This window comes from Tachysurus fulvidraco, chromosome 9 (assembly GCF_022655615.1).
Source record: "Tachysurus fulvidraco isolate hzauxx_2018 chromosome 9, HZAU_PFXX_2.0, whole genome shotgun sequence".
Taxonomy (NCBI): domain Eukaryota; kingdom Metazoa; phylum Chordata; class Actinopteri; order Siluriformes; family Bagridae; genus Tachysurus; species Tachysurus fulvidraco.
The window spans coordinates 10,683,818-10,708,890 of record NC_062526.1 but is presented as its reverse complement, the minus strand read 5'-3'; the positions used below and the strand labels follow the sequence as shown (position 1 = coordinate 10,708,890).

General features: G+C 37.8%; 1 protein-coding gene across 2 annotated transcripts in view; it reads right to left on the bottom strand.

Moving 5' to 3' along the window:
- Positions 1–3,833: 3,833 nt before the first annotated feature.
- Positions 3,834–25,073, bottom strand: part of col27a1b (collagen, type XXVII, alpha 1b) — a 62,123-nt gene continuing 40,883 nt past the window's right edge. For both annotated transcript variants that reach the window (XM_027138533.2, XM_027138532.2), the window contains 36 exons: positions 24,899–24,952; positions 24,054–24,107; positions 22,771–22,824; positions 19,259–19,312; positions 18,632–18,676; positions 18,220–18,264; positions 18,047–18,100; positions 17,738–17,791; positions 17,286–17,339; positions 16,976–17,029; positions 16,837–16,890; positions 16,618–16,725; positions 14,977–15,030; positions 14,766–14,873; positions 14,622–14,675; positions 14,461–14,514; positions 14,205–14,261; positions 14,048–14,101; positions 13,908–13,961; positions 13,771–13,824; positions 13,554–13,607; positions 13,334–13,441; positions 13,132–13,239; positions 12,942–13,049; positions 12,792–12,845; positions 11,930–11,992; positions 11,782–11,835; positions 11,647–11,682; positions 11,431–11,448; positions 10,824–10,859; positions 10,673–10,699; positions 10,489–10,554; positions 10,222–10,390; positions 8,218–8,327; positions 7,053–7,271; positions 3,834–6,395 (listed from right to left, as the gene is read on the bottom strand). In XM_027138533.2, coding sequence (XP_026994334.1) covers positions 6,249–6,395; positions 7,053–7,271; positions 8,218–8,327; positions 10,222–10,390; positions 10,489–10,554; positions 10,673–10,699; positions 10,824–10,859; positions 11,431–11,448; positions 11,647–11,682; positions 11,782–11,835; positions 11,930–11,992; positions 12,792–12,845; positions 12,942–13,049; positions 13,132–13,239; positions 13,334–13,441; positions 13,554–13,607; positions 13,771–13,824; positions 13,908–13,961; positions 14,048–14,101; positions 14,205–14,261; positions 14,461–14,514; positions 14,622–14,675; positions 14,766–14,873; positions 14,977–15,030; positions 16,618–16,725; positions 16,837–16,890; positions 16,976–17,029; positions 17,286–17,339; positions 17,738–17,791; positions 18,047–18,100; positions 18,220–18,264; positions 18,632–18,676; positions 19,259–19,312; positions 22,771–22,824; positions 24,054–24,107; positions 24,899–24,952 — 2,550 coding nt within the window. In that variant the 3' untranslated portion in view covers positions 3,834–6,248. The remainder of the gene's footprint in view (positions 6,396–7,052; positions 7,272–8,217; positions 8,328–10,221; positions 10,391–10,488; positions 10,555–10,672; positions 10,700–10,823; positions 10,860–11,430; positions 11,449–11,646; positions 11,683–11,781; positions 11,836–11,929; positions 11,993–12,791; positions 12,846–12,941; positions 13,050–13,131; positions 13,240–13,333; positions 13,442–13,553; positions 13,608–13,770; positions 13,825–13,907; positions 13,962–14,047; positions 14,102–14,204; positions 14,262–14,460; positions 14,515–14,621; positions 14,676–14,765; positions 14,874–14,976; positions 15,031–16,617; positions 16,726–16,836; positions 16,891–16,975; positions 17,030–17,285; positions 17,340–17,737; positions 17,792–18,046; positions 18,101–18,219; positions 18,265–18,631; positions 18,677–19,258; positions 19,313–22,770; positions 22,825–24,053; positions 24,108–24,898; positions 24,953–25,073) is intronic.

The following is a 25,073-nucleotide window of genomic DNA, read 5'->3' as shown; positions in this document are numbered from 1 at the left end:
TATGCTCTCAAATGGAGTGCGGTGTAATTTCGTTCTTTCGTCCATAACGTGGTACATATTTAATCCAACACCATGATATAAGCTAAAGGTATGCACGTAAATGCAAATAGTTACATATACATACAGTGTTTTATAATAAAGGCTGTACAAATATTTCTATGACAGTTAAATTGTAGTTGAAATGTGTGAGTTTGTGGATGTGTTTATTTAACTACTGTATTCACGTAATAACTGTATGACATCATTAAACGTCATTTTCATTATCAGTATAATTGACGTTGATTTTGTTTTAACTAAATTTAACCCTAACCATTTCTATTGTACTCTAGCCTACGACATTTTATTAGGCTGTGAAAGCATCTTTTCGATGCACTGTAAAAAAGCAAGTTAGGGGGATGTGAGTGATTTATGAGTCAGGAGTGTGGGGTCTTATATTTTTAGGCAGAATAGAGTGGGTGAGGAGATGTACTGTAAGATTATGTAAAGTGAGCATTCGGCAAATAAAATTCGAAGCAGTGTCATGATTTTGCTGGGTCCACAACCCATATAAACGTCATTCGGAAGTTAACAATTCAACACAGGTGCTTGAGTGACTGATCAAGTAATTAAATAAAAGTGATTGACAACAAGCCTCAATGTGTAGCATCCACTGTCCACTATAATGAGCATGCCAGATGCCAGAGTATGCCACTTCCCTCAGGATTTGTATACTGGAGGACAGTAGAAGACTGTAGAAGACTTTGTCTAATCTTTAGCAGTGTACTTTTAATTAGCATTAGCACATGTTTGCTGTAGCCTCAGATTCCTGTTCCTCTGTCTGTGCCACCCTGCCTTAAGTTTCAGCATGTTCTGTGTTGTGAGACACATTTCTGCTCAACGTTGTGTTTTAAAGACTGGTGTTTTGATCGCTTTGATTCTCCTCTGACTTCGCTCATCACGATGCTTCTTTCTGCTATGACAAAAAGCCATTATATATTTTTTTTCACTTTGTAATCTTTACAGAGTGCATTAACAATTAACTTTGTGTTAAAATACCAGGAAATAATAATTTGAAATAATATTGAGTGGAATGGGCACTACTACTATTTTCGAAATGCATTCTTTGCATGAGAATGTGATGCTTCAGCTCATTGGATTCTCTCGAGCACTGATTTTGCCACAGGCGATGCAAAATCACTCCACACACTGTTTAAAACTAACAGTATAATGGAAGGAAAAAGCGTTCTACTAAACTGGAACACAGCCATGATGAGAGCTGAACTGGCCCAGACTGCATTTCCTGTAGTGTCCTGGTGGTCCCTCCTGCTGGAATATCCGCTCATGATGCATTTTCTAAAAATGTCCCTAGATTTACAATCAGTGTAACAAGATGTTTGCCCTTTGAATACACAAGTTGATATTAACACATTATATACAAACACTGTATAATTTTTAAGGCTTGACAATGGGCTTAGAAAGATACACATTGAAGGGCATCTAATTTGTGTAATAGAAATATGAACTTTTGTAAAGCGACCTCTTCCCTTTGCTATGAAACTAGGTGCTGCTCATTCACTTCACGTTCCACAGACAGATGGTCCTCTCTCTCTCTCTCTCTCTCTCTCTCTCTCTCTCTCTCTCTCTCTCTCTCTCTCTCTCTCACACACACACACACACACACACACACACACACACACACACACACACACACACACACACACACACACACACACACACACACACACATATACTGGGCACACAGGAGGTAAGACTATGCAGCAGTGGCAAAAATCAGGGTGGTGTGTGATAGGCCACATTTTATCAGAGGCTTACAAAGTGATGACGGCATGGATGCTTGCTCAGCTGAATGTCATGTACATAAATGTCTGTATATAAATTTCTCTGTCTTGAACACTGGGTGGAACTTCTAGCTAGCTCTCTGGCAGTGAGAAGTAAAGCACAATAAAACTTTATTATTAATTAGATCTTTACAAATGTATGATAACTTGATTAGACTGCAAGCTAATCTTCCAACACATAACTAGCCACATAAGATGCTATAAAATCTACTTAGAAATATTTTACACACAGCAACCCAATTTCCAAACATTACCGAACTGAAGCACTGAGTGATGGTGATACTGAAGCATCACCAAAATTTACCAAACATTTACAAGCAAAAACAATTAACAGATCAATTTTCTGATCTGTACAATATAAGGGTTAAAACAGGTCAATGAATTGTTGTGCAGCCTTCAATTTGTTACTTGAGCTAGCTAACCTAGAAATGGACAGTAAAGTGCAAGAAAAAAATGTTAATCTGAACAGTCAACTAAATGGCTGAACTGTGTAAAGATGTATTATTTGCCTACCATTTGTCCTTACCCGCCTCCATCATTTTTCTCAGCCTCTGAGCACAGACATATTTTTATGCAGAAAACATTTGAGCTCCTCTGTAGGTTACATGTAATTAGATTAAATTAGATTACAGGCAAATAAGTAGATTTTGAGTTTTTTTCTTTGCAAAACAACAGACTTTGCAACTAAATCATTCCATGGTTGTTTTTTGAGTACTAAAGCTGAATGGTGCCATAGTTTATTAGATTATTTGTAAAGGACATTATAAAATGATTTTCTTGCACCTTTAAGTCAAAGACAGGGCAGGACTGAAGCCCCTGAATTTATTTCAAATGTAATTTCAAGATTATAGGTGAAATTTTATGATGGTCCATAAACTTGACAGTGTTTCAGCCCATTCATTCAGTCATAAAAAGACTAGTATAATGTTTAGGGACATACCCTCCTTAACATCTGTCCTTCTCTTGTACCTTCCTGCACATCTTACTGCAGGTCTGTTCAGTCCTCAATTAGCTCAGTCGATACCTGCAATAGAGTGGTGACCTTCTCCTCCTTCCCAAAGTACTCATTCTCTGTGATTGTTGCTGATGAGGGTAAATTCTACCCCAGGGTGCTCCACACTGTACTCACTCATAATAAAGTAAGGAAGCTCAGATGTCTGCACAAGCTATTATGCAGCACAATGAATCTGGTATTAAAACGGAATGCAATATACTCTCAGTAATGTAATAATACTGCTATTATTATACTGCTATTATTAGTGAAAGGAGGTGGATGTATCATTAGCTAGCCTATTAGATTCATATTAGGAAAATCTTCTATTGGCACAACACATAATCACCTGCTAATGAATGAACTATGATGACTATGTTGCCATATATACTCATTTGTTTACCTTACCTTGTATTAACACATTTAACTAGCTAATTAGCTGGTTGTAGCTTGTCACATTAGCTACAACTTTTAATGCTAGTCAGTTTGGTGTGAGGTTTAGCAAACAGAGGAACGCAGAGGAACCTGATGGTTTAGTCGATATATTTATGATTTATTCAACCACTCAAACCATGTTTCACCTTCACTAACATGACTTCTCTACCTAACTGAGTGTATAGGTTTTTACTTCGTGTACTTATTGTTTACATTTTATAGTGTCAGTGAGTTTCAAACTTAACAATGTGCGAGTATTTGGACATAAAGAATGTTTTCTGTATTCTGCAAAATAAAAAAAATTTAACATGGAATTATGTCTTGATTTCACGTATCATATACTCTATTCTACTTTATTATCTATTTTATTTTATCGCAAAATAATAAGAAAAAATAACAGATTATTAACATGATACAACACCGCCCTCTCCTGGCTATTGGGTAAAAATAAGCGTAAAGCAGTTTATGGTCATTAGTAAGAATCTAGCAGTCTATACATAGATTTTTAAACTTATATTCTGTATCTAGGTGTAGATGGAAATGTAATTTAATAATCTGATAGAATAGACTTTTACTGAACACCCAGTTGTTTATTCAGAGGTAAATAAGAAGGTGAAATGGCTGAAGAATATGTGGGACGGTAAAGACAGACAAGAGGAGGATTTGGATTTTGAATATGACTTCAACCTTCTGTTCACAAGACAAAAAATAAAACATTCCTTGGTTTGCAACATGAGGTATTCCATCCATAAAACATACTGGAAGAAATTAAAAACATTCACAGACATGGACAGCTATAATTTTGGTGATTGTGGGGGCAAATACAGTCACAGCACACATGGGTTATCATAAAAAGGAGCACACATACACAGAAACCTAAAATGTACTCACAATAGAATAAAAATGCCTTGAACATCTCTGCATATTGCGTAAAAATGGTTCACCATAAAGCTCCACACCGCACCACATTTACCTTTCATATAAATGGCTCCAAATTGATGGGAAAAAGAAAAGAAAAAATGTAACAGAATAAAATACATTTCTAATCAGGGTCATTGATGCAGTTTTGAACAGTTGCTTGTAGTGTAAAAAGCTTAATTTCAACCCATGGCAAAGCGTGAATCTTAGTAATGAACAGAAACATTTTATTTAGAGTCAGGGGGACTTTTTCAATGTCAAATGATCACATGTGCAGTCAGACAGGGCTTATGGATCACATGCCAAAAGGAGACTGTGCTTTGGTTATTATTTGATTATGATCTGATTATTATTTTATAGCAGTGGGGATTCATTTGTAAATCATATTTAACAGTACGGTAATAATTCACTGGATTGGACGGAATAAGGTATAAAAACATAAAACACTTCTCCCTTTTCTTGTTAAGATCTTAGAAAAAGATTCAAGGATTTGTACACAAGGCATAAATCAAAAATGTTCTAGGCAAGATGGCTGTATAAAAAGGACATACTTTTTTCTTTTTTCTGTTTATACAAAAATATTCCCTTTCAAAGTATAAAAGGCATTCATCTATAGACACTTGTTGGATGCTAGCACAAACCATGTAGACATGTAGTTTTTTTTTAAGTTGATATTCCTAGAGCACCATACAAAAATGTGAGATTGGAGGTAGACGTTTAATGATACTTTCAAGCTTGAAACCACCTCCGTCAATGTGAACTAAACCTGATGAGTTAAATGTTGTGTATGTTTAGTGTGTTTGTATATGCGTGTATGCATATACTTATGTACAATGAATCCTGACCTTAACATACAGCCAAATCTGAAAGTATTGGAACAGCAAGGTCAATTCTTTGTTTTTGCTATACTTGAAGACATTTGGGTTTAAGATCAAAAGCTGAGACGACAGATCATCGGTGACATCAATGTGATCAAAATATGAGACAATAGATCAATGACTTCAATATGTGATCAAAAGATCAGACGATAGATCATCAACGACATCAATATGTGATGTCAGTGGGTTGAGACAGTTATTGCCAAGCAAGGGATATGCAATTAAATACTAACTGTTTATATATATATATATATATATATATATATATATATATATATATATATATATATATATATATATATATACTTTGAGGTTATATTTCTATATTTTTGTTTACATAAACTATGGGTGGTCTGCCACCAAAGACTAGATGGAAATATTGAACAGAAATTGTGATCCATCTATTGTCATTTTTGATCTCAAACCCAAATGTGAATAAAAACAGAACAGAACTTTCCTTAGCACTCCAATACTTTCAGAGGGAAATATATAAACCAAAATCCAGACAGTATCATTGGAACAAGACAAACAGACAGAAACACACCCAAACACCCACCCACACACACACACACACACACACACACACACACACACACACACACACACACACACACACACACACACACACACACACACACACACACACACACACACACACACACTTATGCACCGAACCTGAAGAAAAGTCAATATGAGTGACAGTAAACCTTAATTCACTTAAACAGCCAAATATAGGATTCACCTTTATACAACAAAATCTCTCTCATTGCACTTTACAAAAAATATACATACACATATAAATACATATGTTCATGTGTAAAAAAAAAAAAGATACAAAATAAGTACTGTAAATGCAAATACGTGTTGATCTTCGGCACTCAACTGTAACAGGAAATCTTGTGCGTAAAGCACAAATGTGTGAATAAATTAACTCTTTTGGCAGCTTGAGTCTGACTGCTCAAAGTTTATTAAAGTCTTCTTTTAAAAACAGCTGAAGAGAAAAAGTAGTCCATAAAAGAAAAGAGCTTTTTGTCCATTAATCCTCCAGCTTGAGAAGGCTTGTTTATGTTCGAGATATCTCATTTTCCTGCATACTGAGTCTGCAGTGCAGGTCTGAGCAGCGAGAGCCCAAACATCTCAGAGCACAAAGCTATAGTTCTGCTCCTCTCTCATCTTCCCTCCTATGCTCTATATGAAGCACACAGGTCCTACCTCCAGGTGATAATTGAAGCCTGTTTTTTTGTCCGGGAGATTCAGTACATCTACTATAGGCAACAGGTCAGGCTCCTGTGTCTGGAAAAGGAACTGGGTTTGATGCCACCGACCATCTGTCATCTGAAACAAATGTGGCATGGAATCAAGTGTTACGATGCAGCAATAACAATATTAGTTTTATTACGATAAAAGGTCACTTGTGTCTGTACACACCCACCTGCTTTCAGCATGATCTTACAGAAAGAGCTCACGGAGAGAGCTTTTATGCAATGAAATTTCCTCAATATTCTTAACTTAAGAAGCAAAGTATGACTTGCTTTTATAGCAAATGAACATATTCCGTTCCTCCAGGATTTCCTCTAAGTATTGTTGTGGCCAGAAATACTCGATTTACCTGCAGCATGTTTTTTTCTTTAGAATTTGTGATGCAACTTGCAGCTTTTGTGGTTGTTTAAAAAAACATAATAAAAATAGTTTACCCGACTGCAGAATTATAAAATCCTGGAGGAACTGCATTACTTTCCTTTAACAGCATGCCTTGAGGTGTTTTATAACCTTTTATGTATACCTCAAATGAATAATTTGACCTGTTTTTAGTTAATGATGTGGCAGAAACATTAGTTAATATTCATATAAATCTGTGATTTGAATTATGTCTGAGATGCTGTTAAAAAAAAGTCACCAATGAGAACTGAGTGGAGATATGATGTCATTTTTTGCTGTCAGCATTCAGAACAAATTCAGTACAAATTTCTCTGTTGTTTATTCTGAGCTTACCCAGCACTCGTCCTTTAGCAGTTCAGGCTGAAGGAGTCCTCTGGCTGAGAGTATCTCTCCGTTCCAGGCCTTGAAGCGCACAGCATTGTGGGATGGAGGTCTGGCTGCCTCTTTTGCCCACACGGATATGTTCAGGCAGTGGATGGTGAGAAGCTGTACTGCCTCTGAGCTCAGCAGGTGAATGAAGTTCATCTGGATCACTCCTACACCCATCACCAACTGCAGCACAACATATCAACTTTAATCATGATATCTACATGTTATATTTATGAATAGAATTGTGTGGCACACAGTAGTTTCAGTCAGGGTATAGCACATTCGGGTAAATTTACTCGCATACTGTATCCACATATGTTACAAGAACAATGAATGCAAAATTTTGAACTGGAATACCAATTTAGAGGAATTTTGTACGTTTACTTTAATTTATTTATCTTTCTTTCAGCTGCTCTCTTTTCGGGGTCACTACAGCAGGTCACGTGGTCCGCATATTAGATTTGGCACAGGTTTTATGCAGGATGATGTTCCTCATGCAACCGTCCCATTTTATCCAGGCTTGGGATCGGCACTGAGAGTTAACTTCACTAAGATCTTATTATACGTGATATGTGTTTCTGTTTAACAAATGTTTTTGTCCTGTTATATCCCCAGTATACTTTAGCTTGAAGAACTCATGGAAGTATTCTATTAAAATTAATTCACACATTAAAAGTTTTTTGGGACGGCTGTTACTCTTACACTTCAGAACCGAGATCTGAATAAGTTTCATTATTTCATAATTTATCAATTCTTTTTTCAGTAGATTTTATGCTACATATCCCTCAAGAGATTCAGTTCCCTAGTTTAATTAAAGTTGAAATGCGGTAAAAAAAAACCTTTCATAATAAAACACAAAAACCTTAAGTGATAAAAATAAGACCTGAATTGTCACAAAGGTTTACTGCAGACAAGTAAATCCTTGAGATCTCAAGGAAATAGAATACAAATAGAAAAAACGATTCAGTCTAAGAGATACTTAAAAATGTATTAAATTGCCTTGAGTGTGTATTCTAGCAAAATGCAATCTTGCACAATTGCACAAATACAGATTAGAAACCTGGAGTATTCATAAGTGTTATTCAAATACAGATTAAATTTTTAATTTAAAAGAGTATCGAACGTTTACCTTGGATGTAGTGAGCGGCCTCAGGCAGGTCTGACCTCCGCCAGTAAAATTACACGTGACTTCAATTGTGTCAGAGGAGCAGCCCAGGTTTGGGTCAATCCAATAAGTGCCTTTAGACAAATTACACAGAGAGAAACAGACAGTGTTACAGAAATATTAATACAATAAAATAACAGTGCAATTATTAGCTGGTTAGATATAAACAATATTGTCTGTGTTACAATGTTCAAGTATTGACAACATCATCAGCCTGGAGGCTCAAGGTACATTTCTCTTCTTTTTCTTGGTCATTGTATAGGTAACAAGGTCGCTCTAGTGCCTACACATCTCCAGTACTCTTATTTTTCCATCATGTGATTCAGCCATTATTCATTTAATAATCCCCTGTTAACGGGATATAATTATATTAACATAAAACTAGATCTGTCTGTACTTTCCCTTTGTTTGCCTACAGTATGTTTGTTTGCAGATCGAAATCTAATTATTTTCTATAAAACAAGACAAGCTTGTTTTAAGATTAGTCCAATGTGGCATAAAAACCATGCCAACCCTGCCAGATAACGTGCCCAATAATTTGAGGAAGAAACTCTACTCTCTATTAAGTTTATCCAAAAAAATAAATAAAATGTTGAAACAGTTTCATTCATAAATCACCTCAATGATGTTGCACATGTTACTGTATGAAACATATGAACCATGAACATGATCTATTTCACTAGGCATATTATTTAGCTTGAATGGAGGCTAAACAGTATCTCCAGAATCAAGAAGTGGAAACTGTGAGAAAACTGAGGAAAGTAGAGTATAAAACTAAACCTATTATGTAACAGTAATGCTAGCACATCACCTCGCACATCGTCACCTCGGATATAAACTCTTCATCGAGCGATAATGAAGGTGTTAGTCACGCTCAAGTTATGTTTTTATGACTAAGGAGAGAACAATGCAGCTCATTGCTGAAATGGTAGCCATAAACTTTTCTGGGCAAAGCTGAAAACACACAGGATATGCTTCTTTAGCTGCACATTATTAAGAGAGGAGAATACACAATCTGGCTGAATAGGATGCAGACATCAGGTCACATATTAAAGTCCCCATTCAAAATGCATGTCATTTATATGTAGTGGATTCAGCTAGAACAGTCTGCAATCTTCTGGGAAGGTTTTCCACAGGATGTTGGTGTGTGGCTGTTGGGATTTGTGTTCATTCAGCAACAAGAGCATTAGTGAGGTCAGGTGATGATGATGGACGGGCATGTACGCCTGGGATGTACTCTGTGTTCCAATTCATCCCAAAGGTCATCATTTGGGTTAGTGTATGGTCAAGTTTCTGTTCAAGCCACCTGAGGGCTCTCACTCCAACTTAAAGAGCTTGCTTTTGTGTGCATAATTGAACATTGTTGCGCCCTTTAGTTTTGAGGAAATCCTAATTCGACATCAGATAAAGACATTCTAGGCAACCTTTGTTTGTGGGAAAGGTTTAGCACTTGGTCAGGTGTCCACATGCGTTTGGTTTACGCTTGGCTATAGAAGACGTCCTGCCCCTCGGATTCAAGTGCTTGCTTATTTTCCATAATCTGTATATATACACATAATTAGCTCATTGTGCTTGTGTTAATTTTTGTTCTTTGCCAGTTTTTAGCATAGTTATTTATGCCTCCTGGCAAGCACGAATGGAACTGGGCAAGCACTTTTGAGCTTTCACTTGCCCTTTGGGATAGCCATTGGTGCACGTCTGATATTCTGTTCTACTCCAGTGTTTGCAGGGTGTTAGCTGCTTTGTAAACAATGAATCTCATTCATCGAGGTGAATAAGAAGGGATTTATGCATAAAATGTTTGCTTGAGTCATTACACTAGTATGATATTCTTGAAAATCCTGTAAATTGTTCATGTTCTACATTTAGAGACTAATATATACGGCAATTTTAAAACAAATTTCAAAATTTACACAACACATTACCAAAAGACTGATGAAGATACTAAAGATTCAGACACTTCCTCACCATCGTTCACTTGGTGCTCACAGTCCAGCAGGTCCCGGCACATCCTGGCAGGGTTCTCCTGCGTTCCCAGTGGGTTCTTGATGCTGTAGATCAGGTTACTGAGGTAGTGAAGGGTCTTAAAGATCTCGGTTCCCTGGTCCAGCATGGGGAGGTCTATGTCTGAGTATGTCTGAAGAAAACAGACATGAAGAGAGACATGTTTCGATCCTGCTGTTTTTCTTAACTTGACTAACATGTACAGTATGCAGCACATTTCAAGGCTCTCACCTCAGATCTCAGTGCAGAGTAGGAATCAAATATGACTTGAAATGCAGCACCAAGTGCCTCGTTCTTCTGTATCGGTACAATGAAAAATACAGTGTTTGTTGGAACCCCACTAATTACTAAAACAAAGGCCAAAATGTACTAAGCTTTATGAACATTTTTGGAATATACACTGAATCATACTTACAAGAGACAGAGAAGAAACCGATGGACCCTAAACACAAAACAAAACAGAACAGTTAAAACGAAACAGGCTCACAAAACATAGTCATAATTTGTTATTATTTTTAATGAGAGATTTATAATATACAGTGTTTATGAATTATAAATGTGCTTACGGGGGGTCCTGGAGGGCCATGAGGACCTGGAGGGCCCTAAAAATAGACCAGTAAAACATTACTTCATTTAGGGTTTAATATGTAACTACTAGGTTAACACTGGGTTCCCAGTTTATTAGGTACAACAAAAGTGTATCACTCGACATTTGACTGTACATCTGTTCCTATGTACAATTTGCCAAAAAAATTGATGGAAAATCATTGGAAAAGTACCATCATATCTGATAGGATGTTATTTGGGTCTTAGATCATTCTCATTTCACAAGTGACAGATATTTTTTGTATGACGCTGGTAAAACTGGATTAAGAAATAACTGCTGACTAAAATAATCAATATGTAAAATTGCTAGAACAACTGGGTGAAAAATTCTTATTTCAAGAGAGACAAGCATTATTTGTCTATGATAGAAGTGCTTTACTCTTCTTGTGGCAAAGTTTCCACTAAATTACAAAAAAAGCAAACCTATTCTTGAGAATCTGGGCTTTTGCTTGGTGCTGGACACTCTGAAGACATTTAAAGTTATACTCTCAAAACTAAAAAAAATTATAAACGATATTCATCAAAATCACATATTAGTCAAGTTCTGAATAATTGAAACAAACCTACCCTTGGTCCTGGTACACCCTATTCAAAATAGAAGACAAAAAATAATATTAGATGAAATATCCTTTTACAGCGTATTGCACAACGTACTAACTCTATTTGTGGGCTGACTACCAATAACTGTCACTAGGCTCTGTTTTTTTTTTTTTTTTTGACACACATCCCAAAATGACTCCACAACTGTATATACAGAAAAGCACTCAAAGATAGGTCACTCACCATTTCCCCTCGACTTCCTTTGTCCCCCTGAGGTCCCTAACAGAGAGAGGTGAGTTATTTCAGACTGTGTGCTACACATTAAATATATCTCCTGTAGTAAAATCTAAAAAAACAAAATTATTCTGTAGTACATACTGGATAACCGCTGGGTCCAATGATCCCGATTGGTCCAATGGCACCTCTTGATCCCTGAAAAAAGAAATGCCTGCAGTAGTTGCTGACAGAGCAATCATGGGATATCTCATTAAGGTCTGTTCATAAATGAGCTTAAAGTGGTTCCTACCATCAAACCCTGGGGTCCTCGTGGTCCCCGGACACCAGCAGGACCAATATCACCAGGTGGACCCTATAAAACAACGCATTCAATTTATTTCATACCTACTTGCCAGCATGCACTAGATCACACACAGTATATCACACCATACTGTATATCACATTAATTGTGTTGTACTTCATGTTATAAAATGTTTAAAGAGCTCAACTAAATGTTAACGTGTTCAATAATAAAGAGATGTTAATACTGCCACTAAGTGTGATGTCATCACATTGCATATTATCCGTTGCTAGGCAACACTAAATGTTTGGGTGAATTCTCTCTTGAACTAAACTTTGTCCCGCACAGTAGTCACACATAACCTATCTTGAACAGACTAGTGCAGGATAATTAATTACCATCGTACAACGATCAAATCATCACCATAATGTTTGGGTGACGAACAGTGTGCACAGGCTCCTTGTGCTAGCCTGTATTTACACAGCTGGCCTTCACCTGCATATTTAGCCTGCTCTGCAACCTCTGCCAGAGACTAATTTCCTACATTAAAAATCCATTTAACAACACTTCACAAAATAAGAGGTCAATTAAAATGGAAATTAAGCATGCAGATCAATCTGGTGCATGATTTAGCTTTGGCTTACAAATGAAAGGAAAGTACCAAGTATAAAATCCAATACAAGCCAAAGCTACGAAAGCAAATCATTAAAATAGGCTTTAATATAAAATGGATAAACTAAAATAAAGGTATACAATTCCTATTTGTATTTATTAGAGCAGAAATTACTAGCAGTGAATGCTTGAGAAAGCATAGTGAGTATGAACGCTGCATAGCTCATATTTATATCTTTAGGACTAGAAGTGGTCTCACCTTAGGTCCAAAGTTTCCAAGAGCACCAGTCAATCCCCGCTCACCGGGATCACCCTGTTGAAAAAACCCCCAATGACTTTTCATTGTCTCTGTGCATGAGCATGATTGCCCAGTAAAATGAAAAAGAAAAACACAAAACATAACACTCACAGATTGGCCATTAATTCCACGGTTGCCTTGTTTCCCTTGCACCCCCATGGTTCCAGGCATTCCACGCTTGCCAATAGGTCCGATCTCACCAGGTAGGCCTCTTTCACCCTAAAAAAAATCCCCAAAAACCATAAGAGATCATACAACTGCAGAGACTATTGTGGGAGCACAGTAGGGACTATTTGAATACCTTTGGTCCAAAGGAACCTTGAGGCCCTTGTAAACCAGGTTGCCCTGTTTGACCATGCGGCCCAGGCTTTCCAGATAAACCCACTTCTCCATCACTTCCCTGCTCTCCCTAAAAAAAACGCAAGAGAAGACGCATGTTTGAAATGTCAACAATCAGGAATTTGCACCAGTCACAACTTTTAAAGAATACATAAAATTCTTACTGGCATTCCTTTAGGTCCATCTTTTCCTGGCGCTCCATCCATGCCAGGACTTCCCTCAGGCCCCTCTCGCCCGACAACCCCTCTGGGACCACGGGGACCAACAGGACCCTTAAGATGCCAAAACATTTTTGAAAATAATTGATCAATTGCTTTTTTTTTTGGACAAAGACGAAAAAATCTGCTCTGTTATACAATTTATTTAGAGCAGTCTGAAACTTACAGGAGACCCTCTGTTGCCTGTTGCACTTCGAGCACCCTTCTTGCCTTTTGGTCCCTGAAAAGAAAAAAACATTTGATTTACATAACCTAATAGATTTCATATGCCAAATATTGAATAAGGTATGTAAATTTCACAAATAATAATTTAAAACAAAGTCATGGTCAAAAATAAACTGTATGTGGTTGCATGTACAGTATCTATGCCTAATTGTCCTTACTCTGTCGCCTTTGGATCCTTTGGGTCCCAGAATGCCTCTTGGACCAGCGTTTCCCTGTGACAACACCATCACCATTAGCAAGAAACATGAAGAAATTGCTTACTACCTGAGCTACATCTAATGGACATTTTGCTTACAGGTAATCCAGGAGCTCCAGCTTTACCCCTTTCTCCATCCACACCTTGCTGACCCTGCCAACCAACAAAACAATTTAATTCATGCTATGCGTAGTGACAGTATGGTAGTACTCATTTTGTAAGAGGTGTGTAGTGCTTACAGGGTAGCCAGTGTCACCAGGTTCTCCTCTGGCTCCTCTTGGACCAACAGGACCCTGAATCCAAATAAAGCAGACAATGATCTGTTTGGAACACAGTAGCATTTCTCTACAGCAATAACAACAGCAACAAGAGTTAAGACCCAGCAGACTGACTCACGATGTCACCTGGAGGACCAGCAGGGCCTTCAATCTTCCCATCATCTCCTGGTTCACCCTGCAGTGAGCAGAAGATTGTTGAATGAAATTATTTGACAAAGGGGGCTACTGGAAAATAGCAACAGGTACAGCAGTAAGTTAAAAAAGTATCAGCTTTTAATTCTAAACATAATGATCTTATTTCTAATTGCTTGGGTAGCTTGTATACAATTTATAGACAACCAAAAAACATTGTCGGCTATTGATGTGAATTTTACCTTTGCACCTTTTGGTCCTGGAAGACCGATTGAACCCTGAGGTCCCTGGTGACCCTAAAGTCAAAGTTGAATAAAGAAAACATAAGACACACTAATATGATTTCTATGAATTTATAAAATGTATGAGATAGTTATTGTTCTGCTTGTATGAAGACAATTACTTCATATCCCTGCAGGCCTGGACTTCCTTGTAAGCCCATTCTTCCTGGTGCACCCTAAAAATGAAAATATAATAAACGTGTGGTTAGAAATATAATCTGCTGTAGAATACTGATAGTAAATCATCCTTTAAAGTGTGACGTTACCGCAAATCCGACGGTTCCTCGGTTTCCCTTTGGCCCAGGGAATCCCATGGGACCCCGCTCACCAACTGATCCAGACTCACCCAGGTGACCCTCCTGACCGTTGCTACCCTGGAGCAAAACCAAAAATCTTTATACCATAATCAAAATATGCAAAATTCAAAAAGGATGACCTGAAATAATAAACATAAACATTATCATACTAACATCCTACCTTCTCTCCTGGTTTTCCCTTTTCACCATTTTTGCCAGGTTTACCTTCAGGACCCTGATTATACACATAAAGCATCGTTATTATTTACATGTTTTACAGAATTTACTGAGTAATATTCTGCCCTTTAATCTGAGTTCAGACAAATAAAGGGGTAAAGTTTTTACTATGTCGCAATTTTATTCAACAGCCTTTCATATTGCCATAATTATCAAGTGGAGAGTTATTGCAAAGCATATTTTGGAAGCGTATAATTTTGAAAGTGCATACTTTTACCATTTTTATCTCACTTAACAACCAATAAGTAACATAAACATCCCAGAAGTACACTGAGCTATGAAGTCAGATGTCTAACGTCAGCAGTGCAAAAGGTGTCATCACACAACCTTATTTCAACAAAGGGTCATAAGACAACCTCATGTTCGACAAAAAGTCTCATAAGACAGCCTAATATCAACAAAACAGTGTCCTAGAGTCATAACACAACCTTCTGTTGACAAAAAGCATTAGTGTATAAAGACAGCTTTATGTCAACAAAAAGTGTGATAGTAAGCCAAGCTAAGACAAGACAACCTTATGTAGACAAATAAAGTGTCAAGGTCCTTAAGGCATCCTCCAAATAATAATGTCATAATGTTAAAATGTAACAGTGTCTCCAAATAATGTCATAACACAACCATATGTTGACAAAACTGTCAGTGTCATAATACTATGTACAAAAGTCTCATAGTATTATTATGTTATGCCCAAATATAGTGTCCCAATGTCTTAACAAATCCTTACGTAAAAGAGTTATAGTGTCATCAACAATGTTATATTTTAGTTATAATGTTATTAGAATAATTAAATAATGTTGTTCTTTTCAGTTCCATAACACATCCTAATTTCAACAAAGGTTTCAGTGTAATTAGACAACATTATATTGACAAAGATTGGGGGCACGGTGGCTTAGTGGATAGCACGTTCGCCTCACACCTCCAGGGTCAGGGTTCGATTCCCGCCTCCGCCTTGTGTGTGTGTGTGGAGTTTGCATGTTCTCTCCGTGCTTTGGGGGTTTCCTCCGGATACTCCGGTTTCCTCCCCCGGTCCAAAGACATGCATGGTAGGTTGATTGGCATCTCTGGAAAATTGCCTGTAGTGTGTGATTGCGTGAGTGAATGAGAGAGTGTGTGTGTGTGTGTGTGTGTGTGTGTGTGTGTGTGCGCGATGGTTTGGCACTCCGTCGAGGGTGTATCCTGCCTTGATGCCCGATGATGCCTGAGATAGGCACAGGCTCCCCATGACCCGAGGTAGTTCGGATAAGCGGTAGAAAATGAGTGAGTGAGAGAGAAATGTCATAGTGTCACAACCTTATGTCAGCCTGATGTCACTTCACTTAGCTGTTATGTCATCTGTGCATTAGAAAAAGGCTGTGTAAATGCTTGCATAGGTTTGTTATATACGCTTATATACGTGTTGTCTAGCCATATAAACACAAAGTGCTATTATTAAAATAAATCAAATTAGAACAGCAGAAAAAAATATAAAATTGTTATGTCAAGTGTCATAGTGTCATAATACACACAAGCCGGTACCTTTATGAACACCACTTCACATGCTACCGATAAGATAACTCAAATTAGAACAACACCAAGAAAAACTTACCCTGATGCCAACTAGGCCAGGATTTCCAGGTGGACCCTCCTTTCCTTTCAGTCCCAACTCTCCTTTTTCTCCTTGCTCGCCCTCTAGCCCCATGTCCCCCTTTTCGCCCTGTATGCAACATCGAATTTTAAACTGATCAAACTGATCTATGCTAACCTGAGGAAGAACTGTGTAACTAATGTTAAAGTCATGCTGGTGTGATAAATGGATTTCTCTGACCTTAGCTCCATCAGGGCCACTCTGCCCGGCTTCTCCGAAGAGCCCATGCTCGCCCTGAAAGAAACAACGGTCATTACTAGTGATATACATGACTGAGCGAACACAAGCTAAGTATTTCATGATCACTGAATAAACCTACTCTTATTCCAATCAACCCTGGTTCACCGAGGTTCCCAGAAGGCCCATAAGCTCCCTAGAAAATGTGTAAATTATATTAATCATTTCATTCTCAGCATGTGACTACAGACGATGGTTCAAATTAGTGATCTAGAATCGGCATACATTTAAATACGTTGCTGTTTGAAGAATACTTATGCATAATTAGATCATATCTTACATCTAACCAGGTACACATATACAGTACAGTATGGTGCATGTTGTCACATACAACGAGGTCCATGTGACTAATTAACATTGAGAATAAATGACAACATATACAAATGTTTCACCTTCTCTCCCGGTTCTCCAGGCAAGCCCACATCTCCCACTTTTCCTGGTGGGCCCTGTCACACAGAACAGGATACAGCCTATAACACCACACTGTACACACTGTACTAACCATTAGTTAATCACATATGAACGTGTTCTGCTTCACTGGTGTGCTAGAGACTTATACAAAGGGAGTAATTGGAAGCAGAAGGACAACATGCTGAAAAATGACATGTATTATACCAAAAAGCAAAGCCTATACTGAGGCACCTAATCCTGTATGACAGAACGACACTGTACACCGGAATCAAGAAGAGAATGTCAAACTAAGCAACTATCTAAGGAAATGAATGGCTCACTTGATAGATCAGAAATGTAGGGAAGTACAAACGGGTTACCCCTCATGGATCATGTATCGTACGTTAACTGAAGTGTAATTATTTAAACAGAGTATCGTTCAGTATAAACTTACCACCAAGCCAATCTCTCCCAAAGGGCCTATTGTTCCTGGTGGTCCTGTAGGTCCCTGTAAACAAGCCAACACATTACAGAATTTACTTTATTTCTTAACATAGTAGTAAAAAAAAATGATTCAAGCACACAGGCAGGCTAAGTTAATAGAAGAAGTAAGATAAATTACATGCTTATTCTCTTTTCCAAACAGTCTAACAAAAACACTATTGCTACTGATTTGTCCCAAGCTGCATGTGTTTTATAATGCAGTTGATTAGGTGTATCATTAGATGTAAACAAACTACAAACTATCATCTAAGAAACTCACAGGCGGTCCTGGGATTCCTTTTGCTCCTGCTGTTCCAGAGGGTCCTTGGATCCCCTTTAAACATAGTAAGTCTTGATGGGTTTATCAACATCTCAAACTGAGCGTTTCATTAGTTTAGTACGTAATATCATTCAGTGGCTATGTTCATGCTCCATAGAAATCCGTTTACTCACTGGGAATCCTGGTGGTCCAGCTTCCCCTGGTTCACCAATTTTTCCCTGATTGAAGACAGGGAAACAGCGATCAGTCAATAATTCCACTGGCCATGCCAATACACAATTATTTATAACCCAAACAGAAATTACTACCTGGCTTGCTATTATGCAACAACTCAGGGCTCAATTTGCCTAAACTGTGTGAATAGTCGAGTATCATTGTCTATTCCTGAGTCAGAGAATATAAATATTCTATTTCTTACAAAACAGACGCTATTATATGACGCAAAACCTTGGCAGCCCCTTCAATGCAAGTGAAATAAAAGAACAATCTGCATAATCTGATTTTTTCAAATAAGCTTTCATGCACACGTGGAAACGGCAAACCCACACAACAAACAGAAAGGGAATCAAATACATGGCATCATACCTTCTGGCCCGTTAAACCCAATTTCCCTGGTGGTCCATCCAGACCCTGAAGAGACAGGAGAGAATTGTTCATGACCTAGCAGTAGGTTTCAATTACAAGAAAACCTAAGAGACGTTATTGTCAGATTGAAATTTAAATGTGTTGCAGATTTTGACACAGATTACTGAAAAACTGAATAAAATACAGTGGATTTAGGCTTGGATCGGAATCAGGCTGGCTGAGCCGTTTAAAATCTTTTTATCCTAAGCACATCACAGTAAGTGAATGCTATATTAATACTCCAGGCTACAGTGGTAGTGGTAACACAAGTTTAAAAACATTTCAAGTTCTATATAGACTGCTTGGTAGGAGAATTGTTTATCGTATTTGTCACCATTTTATGATGATATAAGTCACTTGAGGTCATGTGTCATCAGCGGTTTTAGCACATTTGAGCTAAAGGTTTATGCACTTTGCTTTATGTTGCGTCTAAGAAAATGCTTACCTGTGATAAAACATCTCTAAAGCTTGTTTTATTATACAGTACCTCATTTCTAACCACTTTATGTTGCTCAGCAGTGAGGAAAGGCATCTATTACATTAATCCATCTTATGTTAAAAGGCCTAGTGTTAAAAAAAAAAAATTACCTTGCGGCCAACTGACCCGTTCTCCCCAGGTGGTCCTTCAGGCCCCCTTGGCCCCTGTATGAGAAAAACGTACAGAGATTGTTGTGGGTTTAACATGTGTGAGAGAGAAAAGATGCACAAATAACAAGGTAAACAGCAGAGGGCTCACTTTCTGCAAATATCAAGAGGAGCAAGCAGGGTTACCAAGGTTAGTGAATCAAGAATGAGAGCTACTATTACTACTCTTATTGGAATAGTGGATGTAATTATTTAAAGATACACTTAGTCTGATTATAACCATGTGTCAAAGTGTAACACACCCAGACACATTAGCATGAGTGTGCATACAATCCAGTGCAGAGAATACACTGGAGTGATTTGTTATTAGAACAAATTAGAACTGGAGTGAATCAGTACAGAAAAAGTGCACAAAACACACACATATGGCATAAATGCAACTTTCAAAAGTATAAAACACTATGCTGCTGACATCATGGAAGTTTAGCCACAACGGACGTTGGCTGTTATATTTCCATTGCTGTAATTCACAAGAGTCATGAAACCAACACAGAAGCCCGGTGATTTCTTACGACTTTGAATGATTGTTTCACTCTGGAAGGTGGAAAGAGTGATGAATGGAGACATTATTATGGCTGCAGCCACAGAGGTTCTTACCGAAGAACAGACATGTGGTCCTCTGCTCTGTTTTAGGAACCACACTGGGTTCTTTAAACTCCACACACACACACACACACACACACACACACACACACACACACACACACACACACACACACACACACACACACACACTGCTACCTCTGTTCTTTGTGGTTCTCTGTGATCTGATTTCACTTAGAGGGACCTCTGACCTTTTAGAGAGCCAATCGCAATGTTTGCACTTGTACTGCTCAAGAAAAAGAGAGACTTTTCTTCTTCAAGGATTCACTGTGAATTTAGAAAGAGTACATTGACTACAAAGGTAAGTGTTTCCAGGTGTTGAAGTGACACTTCCAATATGCCAGTTAAAGAAAAATGCTGAAGTGAAGTGAAAACCCTGTATGGGTTAAGTGATGTGTGAAAAATGTCAGAGATCAACGGTAGAAATGCATTGTGTTGAAAGTGAACAGTAAATTACTCAAGCAAGGTGTATGGATGCAGAAGATGATCCAATAAATTATGCCAAATTTAGACAGTCACTCTTTGAGGACTGGGCCTATTGGAAAAAAGCTACCATTACACTTGGAAAGAGATGAGATGGTAAAATCTAGCCACATATCTGGCAGGACAGACAGTGGTTGTTCAGCATCATTTTCAACGAATATACATATATGTGAAGGCAAAGGGGCTTCCCTGTTCTATTTGTGTATTTGTAGTGGCCACATTAAGGAATTGGCTTTGCGTGAAAGATGGCAATACACTGACTGATGACAGCCGAGACTGGAAATCAGCAGGCCATCAAAGTGTTTGTCTGAGTAAATGGAGCAGTGCAGTCTGCTAGTAAAGTTTAATCGACAGCAGAAATAATATGTAGATTTGAAGGTATGGTATAAACAAACTGTATGTATCAACAGATGAGTCATTCAGTCAGTCATATTCTGTACCATGACTACTACACAGGACCACAGGGAACTCAGAGCCTGTCCCAGGGGATTTGGGGCACAAGGCAGAGAACACACTGGACGGGTGCCAACACACACACACGACAGATTATTTTTTAGAGAAACCACATTACACAAAAGAAAAGAGGAAGAGCATTGAGGGAGATAATGCAAACTCTGTGTACAAAAGGCAAAAATGGGAATCAAACCCCTAACTTTGGAGGCATGAGGCAAATGGGCTAAACTCAAAAACTTCACAAACCTCTCCACAATAGATAAGTGTGAGTGTATACAGTATGAATAAAATCATCACCATAAAAATAATGTTCCCAATGACTTGGTCTTTAGGGACTACTACTACTTGTTATTTATATCTCAAAATGCACTTTATTAGAATTTACTTTGCTTCTATTTCTGATTCCTGTTTGTCATTCATTCATTAGTTCATACATTCATTTGCATTCATTTCATTGCATCTGGGGTAAACACTGATTAGGATGCCAGTCTAAGAATTATGCACACATACAGTAGATTCACACACATTTAGCACAGCCAGTTCACCTGATATGCATGGAGTGAAGAACCAAATAGAAACCCATGCAAACACAGGGCAAATATGCAAAATTAAAACAAGACATTAACTTGAACTTATTTCCCAGACTGGCTATGGATCCACCGTGATCCTGCCCAGGATGAAGCAATTACTGAATATAGATAGACAGATGAATGGATAAACAAATGTATAAGCTTGTACTAATGTCTTTATGGAGTGTCACATGTTCTCAAAATTATACTATGTCTCCGTATAAATATCAGTAATGGTGGTGATGATGCTAAATCGAATGATTTATTTACAATTCTTTCATGTCTTGAATGCAGACAATTAGACCATCTGGTAGTGTGTATTTAATATCGTTTGTCCTTTACAGTGTCTAATGTGCTTCCTTCTTGTAGCTTATGCTTAAAACAAGCTTCTAACATCCATAAGCATGTCCCATATCAAAGTGTTTACCATATGTTATATGCACAGCCTTTAAAGCTGTTAAAAGAAAGCTTCCACTTAACTACTATCAGATAAGACCAGACTTTGATATTTCCTTTATAAGCCTGCACACTAACTGACATGCCTCTGGATTCTGTGCAGATGGTTGGTAGTGTTATCTCGCTAAACACACTGTTGCTGATTCACTGTTATGGAATCCCTGCATCTGGTGACAATATTTTTCACTTGAATATAAATGGATCTGCAAGACATGCATGCATGACAAATGGCAAAACGTTTCCCACAATTAATGATAGAAAACTTCAAAATGCTGACATCTTTAACTGGATTTTCTTCACCGCAGTCATTACCATTATTGGAGACGACTATGAAAAGCTACGCATTTTTAAATGTCAGCGCAGTAGCGTAATCCTAGATTGTGTATTATTCTTCATCTTCAAACCAGACTGGAACTAAATTCATACTGTTTGTTGAACAGATGATACATAATTACATAAAACAGTAAATACTTTTTGTGGCAATGAGAACAGAGATACAGTAATGATACCATTATTCAAGACCTACGATGGTAGACATGACCACTAGATGATTCACAATATACCAAAAATGATTCAACCTAATGACTCTATGCTGAATTTATAAATGAGCCTCCAAGAAGTTAAGGAGTAAAGTGAACCCAATGATAACAGAACAACTCAGTAGGAGGAACTCAAGCCAAAACAGTGCCTTCATAAATGGCTTCTACAAGACTTTTCCAACATTAATCAATAACTAGTTAACATATTAACATATTAGTTAACATGTTAATCTTGGCATTACTCCAAAATATTTACCTGGTTACTTTGATATCAGAACATCATTGGTCTGTGTCTTTTTGTGTATAAAACATGTGACTTCAGGAATATTAGTAACAAGACGTTGGTTCTTACCCTTCTGCCTTTGGGTCCTCTGGTGCCACTGAGACCTCTAGAACCAGGTGAGCCCTGGAGAAGCAATAAGTGAGAAAATAAATGGTACCTTGAAACAAAACCTTCTTTTAAATTATAGCATCCAGCCCCACTGATAGTGTGGCTGGTGTTCTTGCATATAAGAACACAACCTGACCAAATGAAAACTTTGGAGTGAAAGCTCTGTCCTTCAAAAGCTTTTCTATTTATGTTTATGCTTGTCTGTGCTGCATTCACTGTTCTCAGCTGAGGCTCCCCAGAGTGCCTCAGAAAGGCATTTCCTGTCAGAGCTCGAGTGATGTCAACATTTTGGATAACTAGAGCAGCGAAGCTTAGCACAGCAGGGCTGGGTTTGTGACTTACAGAGGTGTCTGGGGTTTCATTTACAAATCCTACCAATCATACTGTACCACTGTTTAGAGTGGTTGGTTGGTGTGAGTTTGACCTGAGATACTGCAGCACATCAAGTCTCTAGGGTCAAATCAGTGTATTCTTTTGGGTATAAAACAAAGCTTCCTGAAGTTAAATGTTTGAAACAAAACAGCCTTGAACCTGACAGAGACCTGCTTCCTTGGTTAACCCCATGGGATACACGTGACATGATTGGGAAGCTTTTGCTGGCACGTACGTATGATATTCCTCAAGAAACCTCAAAGGCTTTCTTTCAGGATTTTTCATACATGTAAAATCCATCACACTGTTGAACCCTAACAAATAACACCATCATAGGCAAAACCCACTGTTTGTACCATGCACTGCACTTTACCCTTATCACTTAAATCACTCACTGTACTATACTGAATAATCATGCAATAACTCACTATGCCACTACAGTATATGGCACCCCACTGTAATTACATTACAATTTTCTGGATAGGTGTGTACAAATGTAGCATACGAATTTCACTATGTACACAATGTACATGATGCTTAAGCACTCTTTATGTACAGAGACAATAAACTTGAAACTTGGTGAAAAAATACACTGTGCAACAAGCGCTAATAGAGGCCACTGGGGCAGGAAAAAGACTGCCACATGCTCATTTTATGATCATTTTCATTGGAAGAGGAGTAGCAGACAGGAGAGACAATGAAAGGGTTGCCAGGTACACAGTTATCAAAAATGAAAACCATTGCACTCCTTAAATTTTAAAAGTCATAATAAATTGGCATCGTCTGTGGCTCTGTTGAATTCATAGGAAATCGATATTATATGTATTTATAGTGAATTGCAGAATGATTTTTTTTTTAAATAATGTACTTACAGGCGTTCCTGGAGGTCCAGGTGGTCCTCTTTCACCTGGTGTTCCTGTGTGTCCCTAAAAATACCAATCATTAGAACAATACTGAAACAACTCAGTAACACAGTGTTCCTTTCAGTGACTTAACAATGACAGAATAAACCTTTGCAAATTGGTTCCAGATGATTGTCTATTTATTAAGCTTTTAATTATGTTCACATATTTACACTGTGGATAGAGTGAACACTTTATCAGTCTAGATGTCGTTTTATTCTTTCCCAGGTTCCTTATGGTGTGATAAGGTTTTCAAGCACATAACACGGATACTGGCCAAAGACATTACATCACAGTATGCTAGAAATATGTCATTAGTCAGTCAGGCATACATAAAATGTCACATTGTGTTTTAAACAGCAAAAAAAGAGCAATTACTACTTATCTCTTTAATCAACTCAAAATGAATAATATTTAACTACGATTAAAAATGTGAAAAAATATGTAAATCTTCATGTTAGTGTTTTATTTGGACCACACACTAAATAGTCATCATTAAAAGGTGCCTTTGGTCAGGCTTTGAATTTTGCCTTTGCTATTCTGCATTGGATTGTTCTTGGTTTCGAGAATGGTTTTGAATTTAATTCCAAACCACTTTTCCTGACTTCCTCATATCATACACAGGAAATGACTCACGGTCTTTTTGATGAACTGTAAAACAGCTGACCTAGCATTTTCCCACACTGAACCCATGACTAAACATTTCTACAGTAATTTGTAATTTCTTATTGCCACACTACAGTAAATGAGAAGGCCTTGTATAAAGGAAAGAGATGCCCCTGAGAGCAGAGACAAGATCCTGACTTACACCTTACCATCGCTCCATTTTCTCCAGGTGGCCCTGGCTGACCAGTCTCTCCCCGATCTCCCTAAGATGACAAATGAAACCAATAAACATTGCAATAGACATCTTAATTGATGTGATGGCTGTGCAAGGAGACAATACAAACAATATCCCAAGACAATTACAAAAACATCTCTTGAAGTGTC